The sequence below is a fragment of the Pipra filicauda genome, unplaced genomic scaffold, assembly GCF_003945595.2.
Source record: "Pipra filicauda isolate LSUMZ 115617 unplaced genomic scaffold, ASM394559v2 scaffold130_size2058158_pilon, whole genome shotgun sequence".
In the NCBI taxonomy this organism is placed as follows: domain Eukaryota; kingdom Metazoa; phylum Chordata; class Aves; order Passeriformes; family Pipridae; genus Pipra; species Pipra filicauda.
The window spans coordinates 1,859,962-1,874,314 of NW_024103774.1; the positions used below are offsets into that span (position 1 = coordinate 1,859,962).

The window sequence follows — 14,353 nt, forward strand, 5'->3', positions numbered from 1 at the left end:
CGCAACTACGAAGTTTCATTGCTGGATCCAGCGGGTGGTGACTATATATACATATCTTAGGACTCTTATCCTTTCTTTCCCTTTCTCTCCCTTATACATTTCCTTAAGTGTTATTTTTATGCTTTAAAATTGCTATGCTTTAATATTGCTGTATTACTATAGATGATAACACCCAAAATGGCAACAATTTGTTTACCTGTTTACCTTTGAAACAAAATTGTTCTAAAATAAACCCTATATATATTTATTTATAAACACTGATTATTCAATGCTGTTTGACTCTGATCCACCCCAAGGGATTTATTAACAAGAACAAGGGTTACCCTTTCCTTCTGGGGCTGGTCGTAACAGCAGGATATCTGAAACATTGTTTCGAAATAACTGATTTTAAGGTGTGCAAGTTCTCTGATGCACACAAAAAAAAGCAACAGAAAACAAAAAATCCACTTTGCCTATTTATGCCTGAATTCTGCAGTCTTACATCCATGTTTACTTGTATGCAAAGAACTTGTATATTTTATCTGACTGGTTGACACTGAAAAAGTGAGCTTTTTTTTTTTAATAGTGTATGAATTATTCCACTAGTTTAATTTGATACATGAGTTATTCTGAAAGAGTCAAGCTATGTGTGAAAAATGGTTTGCAATGTATGATGATGATATTTGATGTCACATTCGGGGATACAGTATGTTAAGACAGTACAAAGACATGAAACAGCCTGTGGCATACACAAAACAGGAAAGGACCCTGAAGAACCTACGTCAAAGAATCATATACCTCAGACTGTATAGCTAGACAAATTTCTGATCTAATCTCCAATTTTACTCAACAGAGAATCAATCACTAGTTTTCCTCCAAACAAAAAATGACTTTCAGAATTGGCATGTCATCAGCTGATCTAACATTACAAATATTTTGAGGTCAAAATATTAAGAGAACTCATGGGCATGAGGAATGCAACTTCCTGATACTTTCTGTAGGTTTACAAAATTTCCCTGACAATTTATTTTTGGTTCCTTTCTACATTCTAAATATTTTCTTAATTGGATAGTTATTAATGTGATTTATTTCTAGTGAACACAAAAGCAAACAGAAACCTAGGAAAAAATAAGTGAATTATAATCTAAAGTTTCTAAACTACGGAAATCCACAGCAAGGTTGGAGGAGAAAAATTAGAAAAGGAAAACAAATATTTACCATTATAATCTTGCTGATGAAACTCAGCTGGTTCTGCAAGACCAACAAAACTATGTAGGGTAAAAAACTGATCATATAGACAAGGCTGGCACACAGAGCTGCTGTATCGGCACTGCTAAAAAACACTCCCAAGAAATAGCTTAGCATAATAACTGTGACTCCAAATTCCAGGAGAAAAAGGAAGATAAGGAAGCCATTGCTATAAGCAAAGATACCACTTGCTTTTAAAATGATGGCCAGAGCACAGCTGCTTATTGTGAGTACAATGACATTCTCAAGAAACCAAGCAAAGAAATGAATGGCTGGATGTACACCCATTGTCTTCATATACTGCAAGACAACACAGCAAAGAGAGTTAAAGTTAGGAAACAAATTTTCTTTTTTTTTTCTTTTTTAAACAAAATATTGCCACCAAGACACTAGCACCTCCCCAAAGGAAGTCATCTTCTCCTGAAATTGCTTGTTTCTTTTCCCTTTTCCTGTGCTATCTCCAGGATCAAACACAGTATTGAGCAGGGCATTCTCCAGGATTACATACAAAACACAAGAGATTATAATGCTCAGCACAACTCTCTTTTGCAAAGGTTGCAGGACCAGATGTCAGATTACTGGCTCCTCCAGTGAGTTTGCCATTTATACACTAAAAATTCGGAGTATATGCACAGCATTGTATAAACAAATGGGTTTTTTTGCAGCCTCTTGCTCTACTAAAAGTACCATACAGATATGTCTGTAAACCTTTACATATTGACATAATAACGATACCTGGCAAATAATAATTTAGTATCACCCATCTTTTTTTAAAAAACGCTCTTGGATACAATCTAATACAACCTCTGAAACATTTTTCCTAAGAGGATCAAAATTAACTTTATGATATGATATGAAAATAATTTAATATTTTGAAGCATTAAAAAAATCTATCTTACAATACAAAGAGTAGAGAAATTAGATAAGTTTCCTGTAATTCCCCAAATTAAAAAGTTTACTCAAGCAGTGATTCTGCTGATCACTGAGACCAGCATAATTCTTAAATTCTATGTAAAATTATATTTTTACATAGAAAATGTACCACAAACCCCCCTGTCCTTCCATATGATTAGCACCTGTAAAGACTAGCTGCTGATATAAGCAAATAATTGTCCCTTTTCTTATGTGTTGTCTTTCCTAATATTTCTGATGCATGACAATGCATGACAAATTTTTAAATTGGTTAAGTTAGTGTTATCATTACAGACCATAGAGCAAAACATGAAAAAGAATCCAAAAAAACCCCGTTCTATTCACAAGGACCTTTTCCAAATAACAATTTCCAGCTTCAACTTTTATGGTTCTTTTGCTTTTTGTTTTTTTGTCTCAGGGATAATATTTGCATGCTAGTGCTCAAACAATGTTGTGAATCTGAGTTAGAAGCTAGAATTAGAACCTTCTGCCCGGAGGAAACAAATGAAAACAAATGAAAACAAACCATCTGAGTACAACATTATGAGTACTTAAAAGGTCTTCGTAACTTTTGCATTTCAGTGCACCATAATAAATGAACTTTCTTTTCAGAGATTAATCTGCCTCTTACCTCTTCAAGATGAATTTCTCTTTCATAAACCAACTTGCGAACCATACCAGCAACTGAAACCATCCATGTTAGCATCATCATAAGTGGGAAGAAAAACCCTATATTGTTCAAGAATCTATGAGAAAACATAGATGCAGAATTGTCAGCCCTCAAAGGTAAAATATTTTCTAGCGGAATGTTACTAGGTTAATATTGGGACTATTCTCAATGTATGCACAAAATAAGATCTGATATGAACTCTAACACTTATTCCTGTTCTGGTTAGAACCACTTATTTTTTATGTAACGGGCTAAATATACATATTGGTACTACATTATTATATTAGTATTTCCAAAAATACAACTATATAATTACTCTTTAGGATTCCATTTGAAGTCCGACAGAATTCAGATTTGTGTCTATGGCAAAGTAACATATTTGGACAGTAAGGAATAACATGACTCAGTCAACTTTTACTCCACTTTAATAGATTTATTACCACTGACTAATTTTAAAATCTAATAGTCAGGATGTTTTCATGCTTTTACAAACAACAACCCTACACTTTTCCTTCATCAACTTCACACTGTATTTCAACACACACGAGGGACCAATTTACAGTTTGTGTACAGGACAACTAAGGATAGAAAAGGGATCTCTTAGAATACTCTAAGTTAGTTGCACAGTATATTGACACAGCCTCTGTCCAGCAGACTACTCCACAGTATACCCGGAAACAGCTTGTAAGGGGTCATTTACCAGGCAGATGTTAGATAACATGTTATATTAAACACAGCTGTTGGACAACATTTGCTATGCTGTAATACTGGAGTAGTATTGGATATACTGGTTCAACCCTGTGCCAAGATATACATTCACCCACTAAAAAGTGGGAACCTAATAGGTTCTGAAGTTCTCTAGCACTGGTCTAATAAGGATAATGCATTGAATTAAAAAGATGACAGTTTACTTACAGATCACTGGTATGACAAGGGTAAGGCATGGCTTGCACCTGAATGGCTGTCTCTGAGGTATCTATCCCAGTCTGTGCTGAAATAATTGCCCTTTCAATCATGTCTTGAAGAGGAATAAAGACATGGTTGTATTTAAACCCATCAGCTGGTAACTTCTGGGGATGGGATTTCCATGTTGGGTTTTTAATCAAATCTGTTCTCATGCTATAGAGAACACTGGTTCTAATTGTGTATGAAATGTGTCTTGGAAGGCCATCACTAGAATCTTGCCTCTTGTTCTTCGGTGTATCAAAGATGATACCTGGCACAGGAAGAAAGGAAGCTTCATAACCAAGCTTATATGATCTATGCTATTTCTATAGCTAACTCATGGCTAATTACCATACAATATGGGATACATTCACCTGTCAGGGGAGGTCTCTAAACTTTCTTGACATCCAACACAATAATGGTAGTTTTCATTTTTTGCGTTCATGAATTTGAAATGTAAAAAATTATTCACATGATACATGAGTTTGAAACAATCATTTTTATCTGAGAAAATTTATTCTGTGATTTTCCTTTTTAAACTGCAATTTCTCTTTGCATCCAGACTTAACTCTTTTTTGGGAATTGTTCTCAATTCCACAGTGAAAGTAGCAGCCATAAAATTTGTCCATCAAAAGATAGCAACCTCTGGAAGTGGGTGAAAAATTAAACAGTACCAACTCACTAAAATTTACCCTGATATTAATTTTCAACTCAATTACAAAACTTCTACTTTAGCGCAGCAGAATTTTTATGTTTATTTTCTCTAGCTCTGTATAAAGAAAAAAAAAAGGCAGATGAAAGCTTAATACAAGATGTAAAGATGAAGCCACATATATGGAAATGGTTGTATTTTCAGTCTGGATGACTCAGACTTTTTAGGACTTTTTGACGAATGTGAAATGTTGCCCTATTTTTCCTTAGGAAAGGGGAAAGGTGTCTTACCTACCATCTGATTTTCTGAAAGAGACTAAGATATAAAATAGTCGGCTGCAAAGCTTATTTCTTTCAACTGGTCAATCTCATTTTCCCATTTATGCAAACAGTTGATTTCCTAAGACATTCCATGAGGCAATGAAGGCTCTGAAGACTACAAATGGAGCAAGGAAAATTCCACTCTAGTTTAATATCTTGCTTTGGAAAGGAATGTATGCCTACGTCTGAGCATGTAACATTGACATGTTGGACACATTAGGTCCCTTTCTCTCTCTAATAGTTTGAAGTGATTATAAGGCCAGAGTACCGAAAAAAAAAAAAAAATCTCAAGAAATGTCTTGGCTTATGGTACCATATGACCTTTCTCCAGGTAAGTGGAAGAAAAAAATTGATCTAGAACTTGACAATTCAATTTTCTGAGCGCCAAGATTTATCTGTTCATTTCAACCCTTGAAGGGACAAACAATTTTGCTCATATAAAGTACTCTTTAGCAATTCTCCTTATCTCATGGTATGACCTGTTAGTCTCATATTGATGGAGTATAGCCACTGACATTCTGTAAATGGGGGGTACTGTGCAGGTTACAGAAAAAGCATAGGATTCCAGATTGAGTAGTTTCAGTCTCTACAACTTGTTTCTTATGCCTTCTGTTGTATACTTACAGGAGTCCAAGGAGACAATAAAAACCAAAACAACAGTGGGAAAATGTGGCACACTTCATGTGGACTTAAATGGGTCTCTTTTTTGGAAAGGCTACATGCAACTTACAGCATTTTCTGAGAGATGAGAAAGTGTGTGTATTAAGAAAAACACACTTGCCTTTTAAACTTTTTTGTACAATTAATTGATTCTCTAAGCATATAACGTGGGGAAAGGATAGAGAGCGTAATCCCAAGGAAAACAAAAAATATACCCATTTCTTAAGAATTTATTTACTCTGAATAAACAAGAGAATTTCTCTGAGATGTTGCTTTAAGAATAAACCTTACCAAAACCCATTTCTTTCCTCCTTTTTACAAAGTCAAGAATATAATAATTAAATTTTGAAAGGATGTAAACTAGATTAACTAGATGATTTTGTCATAATAAGTAGTCAGTTTCCTCAGCATTCTACATTTTTTCAGTTTTTTCTACTTTAAACATTTATGACCATTCTTTTAAATATTTTGTTATAAATAACAGGCTACAAGTATTCATTTGGCTATTCCACAGTTAAAACAATATAGTTTTTCTTTACAGTATATATTACTTTATTTTGCCTGTATTATATGTGTTTCAATACACATTTTGAAACTGCATAAGCTTAACCTATCTTATCGATAAACATAGACAACAACTACAAACTCTGAACTATTCTGTCAATATGCCTTTTACATAACGGACTTACTAGCCAAAAGATTATTTTGCTGCATGAGTTCATGAGCCTTCTCCTGCAATTTTTCCACAGAGTCAAAAGGCTGGAAACGGTCCAGTAACACACAGGAAGAGATATTTACTACAAGCTGTGACAACAGGTCAATCTGTTTACTTGCTGAGCTGTTAAGCATCTTGTTCATCATGGTTTCTAAAATGAGGAAACAAATTGGACTCCTTAGTTTTAATGATTGGAACAGAAGGTGTGTCGTCACTTGCACATCCTGTAAGAGTAAATACCCTTTGTTTTAAAAAGCATAGGAATTTTAGTGTGAGCTTGTGGAAGTGCCATTCATGTTTCAGTGGCTTTTACAAGCCTGAGCTACATTTTCCTTCAATTTCAAAGGAACAAAAATGTAACAAACTAGAGCAAAGTTTTAGAAAGACATCAGGCCTTTGAAGCTGCAGGACTTCTAACATTTTCTTGTCTCCATAACTCCTCCCACAAATATAAAGGGAATTGCTGTACTTCAAACATCACAGTAAAGACTAATCTGTCGTTTAATAATGTATTGGCCGATTCGTTTCTACCTGACACTGTGAATATTTCAAGAACTTTAAATATAGAGCATAAGTATTTTGACTGGAGCCCCACATTTAAAAACATCTGAAAAAAAGCCTACAACCCCTGTATTTTTACTTTGATTTTATCTATGGATCCAGGATGAATGTATACCTCCAGCAAAGCCTCATTTCCAAAAAAACTGAACCTTTGGAGAAATTCAAATCTTCATCCATTGGTATAGAATGTAGGGATAGTGCTATATCCTTATATTTGAGAAAATAAATAGAAGGACAGCAGGATCTAGAAACAACCTTAACTCATCTCGATTTAATGAAAACATTTGAATTTCTCAGGGAAAAAATAATGTTGTAAAACATCCAACACAAATTTTCAAGGTTCACTTGAGGATATAGGCTTTAAAAAGGGTAGGTGATGACATCATTTGATAACAGTGGTGACAGACAAATTCTGGAGCATAGATATTATTTAGCATCAGCACAGGAAATATTACAATAGGAAGGCAGATAAGTAAAAAAATCTATGAAGCAATCTGAAGAAGAGACATGATTAACAGTGAGAAAGGATAAGGAGCACACGGAGAAAAAGTAGAGGAACTGACAGTCTAGAATTCATAAGATAGGCAAACAATGACAGGGTGAATTCATAGGTTGAGAGAAACCAGTACCAAATATAGATCCTATATGTCTTATTTATGACTATCCTTGAGGAAGACAGTAAAGGAAACACTTTTGATGCTACTTTTTTATGGCATTAGAAAGAACAGAATATTCCTAACATTAAGCCCTAGTGGTAGGGTTAAGCTTTCATATATATCTTTATGTTATCATATATAGCCCTACACATATTCTCCCCTATAAAGACAAACTAAGAGTATTGGGGTTGTTCAGCCTGGAGAAGAGAAGGCTCCAGGGAGACCTTATAGAAGCCTTCCAGACCTTTTTGTGGCCTTCCAGTACCTGAAAGGGGCCTACAGAAATACTGGAAAGAGACTTTTTAAAACGGCACAGGACAAGAAGGAATGGCTTTAAAGTGAAAGAGGATAGGTTTAGATGGGATATTAGGAGGAAATTCTTTACTGTGAGGGTGGTGAGACACTGGAACAGGTTGCCCAGAGAAGCTGTATTTGCAGCTTCATCCCTAAAGTGAGCAACCCAGCCTAGTGGAAGGTGGCCCCATGGCAGAAGAGTTGGAACTAGATGATCTTTAAAGCCCCTTCCTACCCAAACCACTCTATCATTCTGTGAAATATACACACACAAGACCTTAATTAGAAATCAACAATTAACTAAAAAAAGCTTCTCTTGTTAATTAAGTTATTGAATATTTTAGCATAAGAAACATCTTCTAGCTTGCTGTTTCCTTGGAGTATGTCATACTTTAAGTTTTCTGGAAGAATATATTTTCTTTCGCAACGTGCATGAACTTCTGTATTCCATCACAGAAATAAGACATATATATGAACAGATACAATCCACAGGAAAGGTTTAGAATTGAGATCTACAGAGTTGCCAATCTTGTATTTTTCCATTTATAAATGTAGCAATTATGAATAAAAAGCTTGGTGAATCTGTGTTTGCTGTTATCTTCATCCTTTGTTACAAACCAAGTCAGCCTTCATCTTCCACTCAGCTTGTTTAACCTGTCCCTGATTTTTGTAAATCCACTCATACAAGTGCTATTTAAGATTAAAAAATGATAGAAGAATAAATTAGAATAAATCAGGCATAAATAAATTGAGGTCAGAAACTGGAAGAAAGTTTCTAGGTATCAGGAAATTTGGGTGGTGGTACAGTTTTCAGTGATGACATTAGAGCTGTTTGTTTCCAGCTTTCTAAATACACATAAAACTTCATTACAATGAAGACAGTAGAGGGGTAGCATGAAGGAAAGCTGGCTGTTTTGTTTTTAGTTGTTTTTTTATCACCCAGGCTGTTACACTATGAGTCACATGTAGCCCTGTGTAAGGGAGATTCCATAATAGCAAAAAAACACATTTGGGAGAAATAACAGAAGATGGACAAGAGAGAGACTCAGCAAGCAAGAATTTAAAAGAGGAGCCTGCAGCACAACTGCCTCCCAGTGCCTCCTGAGAGGTTTGTAAGGACTGTGCCCAGCAAGGAACTCACAAGCTGTAATGGGACAGGGTTTATATATAATTGGTAGGAAATGATTGCAAATCGCTGGGCTGGAAAGCAAGTATAGAGGAAAAGAGTCGCCTTGCCCACACACACCTAGCTTAGAAAGTAACAAAGGGTTTATAAAGAAAACCATAATCTTTTCAGCACTCAGCTTAATACTTACTTTGATCCAGGTGAGTAAATCTGACTCAACGACTGCGTAAAACAGCTTTAGAAATTGATAACTTTGTAGGGTCTTACAGCATGATGATTTTTTAGAGAGGTTGGAAGAGTTCTGTGTCTATCCACTCTGTACACAACACTTTCCAGCAGGAATAGCGAGGTGAATAACTTGTCACTAAGTCTGTTAACAATTTTTATAGCATTGTAGAGAAGAAAAGATACAAACACAAGCAAAGCAAATCTCTTGGATTTGAGAATAACTAGAAGTCATCTGAATGTGAGAGTAGGTGTGATCAAACAAGGGAATATTTTCTTTAGTTAGAAGACAAAATACATAATCACACAGATAGGTGATTTTAGAAAACTTGAGCTTTGGATGGAAAAAGAACAGATTGTGAGTGGTACAACCAGTAACATATATGGATACATTTAAGGCTTTAATTGGATCAAGTAAGGTAATTACAGGTCTAAATAGCTGATACAATGTAAGATTAATGAAATTTTAAAAAACAAACATAAGAATAGAGATTTACAGTAACAGTTATACAGAATTTTGGACTAATAAAATAAACAAAAAATACACAAGCTAACATAAAAATAGGACTGCATAGTCATTTTTCAAGAAGTAAAATGACAAAGTGAATCTGTAAAAAGAAGTGTAATCAAAGTGTAAATGCAGAAGAGGAGAGAGGAGTTTCACAAAGGCATAAATGCTCTTGTGATCTATAGCCCATATTTACTTTCACTTTTTATATGATGTCAATTTTATCAACTATATTCCCTTAAAATAAAGAAATTCTACTTTCATAAACTACTTTACTTAAATCATATTCTGTATTGAGCATCCAAGACTATTAACCATTTATCAAATGTCCTTAATTCTGTTAAAAAGCTACATCTTGAGAAACACAGGCAGAGATTTCCATGATGTTGTCTGCAGTGGTGATGGTGGATCTGATGACTACAGAGATCATAATATCTATTTAATGAAGTATTGTTTGTCCATAACCTATCATGTAGTTCCCAGAGTTGCACCCAAACAAAATTCCTCTGTTACTCAACAAATGTATTGAGACAGCTAAATTTCCAGCAGGCCCTGAGCTTAAGAGACTTATTCTTTCCTCCCTTCTATCTTTCCAATAGTGGAAATGATTCTGTGGGCTTGTATTATGATCCATCTTCACCATGAGGGTGAGGTGTGCACAGACTAGGCAGTAGTTCACTGGTTAAGAAAATCATTCTGAGAGAGAGCAGATTCAAATTCGAGTCTCTCACTTAAGGGGGACACAGAGCCCACATTCTGATTTGTTACCAATATTGTTTCAATATTTTGAAATTCAAATTATCCACGCAAAAGAAAAAAGACAATTAGAAAGATTTGAGACTAACTCAAGGGAGTAAAATCTCTTATTACATTACTTTAGTATCATTGAAGTAGGTAGAACATTCAATTTCAACTTAATGTAGTTCTAAGTTGAAGTTCAAGTCTGATAAGGCTAATCAGTACATGCACTTTTATGTACGTACCATATGTTTGCATTTTTTTTAGCAGTTTTTCCATGTCAATATCCAAATTACTTTCTATGAAGTGCTTTATGAAATTGCTTTGCAATGCTTCCTAAAATAAAAAGTGATAGCTGTTACATCAGGTTTATCTGCTCTAAGGAAATACAAAGTATAAATATGCATTTATGTTCAATTCCATTACCAAGATTTCCTGCATAACACTGGAGAAGTCATTTAGCCTCTCCATGGCTTTAATCTTACCCTCTTAACAGGTTAACTCCACACACAGTTCAAATAATTGGAGGAATAGGGGAGGGGAGAAAAGGGGGAAGAGGAGGTGACAGGGGAAGACAAATATGTAGAATGAAAAAATCCCAGTAACAAGAATGTTTTTTTTTTTAAGTCAATATTTCCCCCATCAGTTTTTTCATCAGTTCCACATTTTGCTGGGAAATGCAAGGAGGTTCAAAAAATATTTTATTTCCCTTATTGTTCAGTGATACTGTAGTGATATTGGAAATAGTGAGGTAACATCGCTTTTAAGTATTTTCACCTCAGAATTTTCTCAGCATCAGACTGTAGGCTCATAACCTAAAGCTAGTCTGCATCTTTCTCAGCTCTTTTTAAATCTGAAGTCATATATGGACAGTATTACATGTTTAGAAATACTGTATAGATCACACAGCAAAAAGTTGAAAAATAGAAACTTCTCCACAGTTCACCAACCTGCAGTCGTGAGACTGTGAGGACATTTCCACTGGTTTTAAAAATCTCAGACATCCTAAGCCATGTCTCAGAATAAGTCTTCAAGTGTTCCACAAAACCAAAAGTGAAATTAGCCTGGGAAAAAGAATACATGGAAACAAATGAAGCTAAAAATGTGCACAGTAAATCTTAAGAAACAGAAAAAACTGCCATGCTTCAGAGCCTCTGCAATTCCTTTTCATTTCACTTTGATAGTCAGCAGTAAGAACATCCATGTTTTCTTTTTTTCTCCTTAAGAAATCGAAAGTATTTTTTCGCAATACCAAGCAAATCAAAGAAAGGTTTTCCTGCACTGTGTTTTCCTGTCTCCCACCTGACGTATCATAAAGACCTCTTTATTTTTATAATGTCTCTTTCATACAGAGTATCATGGTGCTTCAGAAAGACAGAGAAAGAAATACAGTCAGGACATATTCGAAAGGAAGCCTTTGCAGTTGCAGGTCTTTTATTCAAACTATTCACCAGAATATATAATAAAAATGAAAGCTGGAAGCATGGTCTGGACCATAAATTCAACTAGAAACATAAAATCAGTCTATTTCAACATACTCCCGCAGGGAACGTCTTGAGTAAAGCCAAATATTTTCTGGCCCAGTCAAACATAGGCTGCAATTTCTCTCTTAGCAAACAACCAGCAATTTTTTTCCACCCTGTTTTAAACAGATCCAAGTGTACTCAAGATCAGAAAATATTGCAGTATCTGTTTGTTTAAATTGGTGTTATCAGTCACAGAAGCGCATTTAAGAACAATCCAGCTCTGTTGTTATGGTAGAAATTGTGACATTTCCCAGCAAAGAGTGTCTGCAGTGAGTTGTAAACTCCAATTTGGGACCACACTTTTTACAATAATTCCTATTGAAAGTATACAATTTCTACATTGTATTTTAAGTGCCTTTTTCAAAATCCCACTCTTAGCACAACATGAGAAAACAATTTGTTGTGGCTCTTTCTTCTTCTTTTTAGCACAGAAGGCCTCAAAGAGGCCTTACATGTAATTTTGTTTTCCCAAAAAACATTATGCATCTAACTTCTATGAGAATCCCCATTTCACTTGAAAGAGCCATCATTCATTAGGATTAAAGTGAAAGTGATCCCGAATGTTAAACTAAATCTGGTGTCAAATGAACTAAACAAGTTCTTCTGACCAGAAGCAACACAGAAACCTCATGGACTGAAATCCCAGACCAGGCACAACGGTGACAAGATGAAGACCAGCAAGGTTCCAAGGGTGAAAAACAGTCAATATGGGTGTCTACTATCTCCTCAGGACAGAACAAGCACAGGTCACACCATAATACAAGGAGATCAAATTTTCAGACATCACTAGAGATTTTTATATCAAGCAGCTTGTAAGATCTGGGCTCGGTTCTTCTTGACTTGATTCTGAACAGCACAAAGGATTAATTTTTGTGCTGAAATTGCTTTCAAAGGGCTACAGTAACTATAATGTGCTTGTATTCAACCTCCTTATACAAACAATAAAATGTCCCAAATTACTGCAGCAGCATGGATTTTTGGAAAAGATGACCTTTATATAATGCAGGCACTCATTTGAAAGAAATTAAAAGACCAAAGTGGTAAGTTGTGTACAGGAGCTATGGAGACTAAGGCAGTATCCAAGAAACTGAACAAAAACCTATTGCCTATCAAAAAAAGATTTGAGAAAGACCTTATGCATACATACACACACACTACAAAGCAGGAAGCTATTAGAAAACTTCCTTTAAAAAGAAGGTTACATCCAAATAAGAAACAAATAAAAGAAGTCTAGAGAATAAAAAAAGAAGGTGTTAGTTTAACAATGTTTTTGCTTATTCATTCACCACAGTAGGCCTTTGGGAAGTGCCTTGTGTCAAAAGCCTTCTACATGTGGAACATTTTGGAGAATCTGTTTCAAATTAAAGCAGCAGTATAAAAAAAGATTATACAATTTAACAAAATGAACAATAGGTAGTTTCCGGAACAAGATAATGTCCAGCCAAGAATTCCAAAAGCACTCAAGGATTAAATAATTGAAGTACTCACTGTAGTGTAACCTCCTGATTAAAATTCCCTTGTTATCAGGGAAGTGGAAAATAACAATGCAAATGTATAAAGATGCTAAGAGAGGACTGCAAACTAATAATTCTGAAATCTAAATAAGTTTAAATTTTTTTATACTAGTAATAAATTACAATAAAGAGCACTAGTAAATAGAGAATATAAATAAATACAGTTGGGAGATAAAAACACAGAATTTTGAAATAGAAGTTGTCTGAGATTGAAGTGGAAGAACAAGGAAGTGAGGAAGAGGCGGTTGATGCAGAACAACTGAACACAGGCACAATGAATACTAAGAGATTATATAACCCAGAAAGCAAGTGTACATTTGTACATCTGTACAATTACAGCAGTAAAGTCCTGGCAAGACTGACCCCAAAGTTTTGGGAAATAGCAGAGTTCTTCTAATGTGATTGCCTGAATATAAGATCACCTTTAAGAAATTCTGAAATAAGAAATACTTCCATAAGATCAGTTCATCGATGGCAAAAAGTTTAGTTGTGAAAGTAAAGATCAAAAACATCACATGTAGCCTTTGAACTCCTGGATGCCAGCTGGCACAGAACTGTTTTGCCCTCAGTCAGCACCACATCCTGTGTCTCTGACAGTCACTATTATTCTAAACAATAGAACTGTTGATTTCTCTGAAGATAAAAAGCAATAACCCCACAATTTATGGAAGACTGATCAATTATATGGTCTTGGAACGAAATAGTTCATGTGGAAAAATTACAGAATATATCCTAGTATACAAACATCAATGTTCTTTGAAGCTTTAATCCTCTACTTTTTTATTCTAGTAAATAGCTGTCATGTGGTCACGCACTCTAAAGGAAATTAAAGCTTCTATTCCAATTTCAGTAGGAGATGAGGCTGTGTAAGGTCTACAGGGTTGGTTTTTAGTAGCTATATTTGAGACACCTGAGACAATATTTTGCATTTAAATTTTCTTTCTGTTCAAGCAGTAGCTGATAGACTTCTGTAATAAAACCAAAGAAAAAGTTGTTGAAGAAACTTTCCCATTATATTCATATTTACAGATAAACAGGTACACATTCATAACTGCTTGTTAAAGGATTGGGGAAAGGGACAGGTGTGTATTTACACAGATATCT

At 34.9% G+C, this 14,353-nt stretch overlaps 1 protein-coding gene across 1 annotated transcript in view; it reads right to left on the reverse strand.

Annotated features, from left to right (window-relative positions):
• The window catches only part of ABCA13 (ATP binding cassette subfamily A member 13), a 161,419-nt gene that overhangs the window by 108,550 nt on the left and 38,516 nt on the right, over nt 1-14,353 (reverse strand). Inside the window, exons 18-23 of the mRNA XM_027743247.2 lie at nt 11,160-11,273; nt 10,455-10,545; nt 6,076-6,252; nt 3,725-4,025; nt 2,771-2,885; nt 1,198-1,527 (exon numbers count right to left, since the gene is read on the reverse strand). Of these exons, the coding sequence (XP_027599048.2) occupies nt 1,198-1,527; nt 2,771-2,885; nt 3,725-4,025; nt 6,076-6,252; nt 10,455-10,545; nt 11,160-11,273 (1,128 nt within the window). The remainder of the gene's footprint in view (nt 1-1,197; nt 1,528-2,770; nt 2,886-3,724; nt 4,026-6,075; nt 6,253-10,454; nt 10,546-11,159; nt 11,274-14,353) is intronic.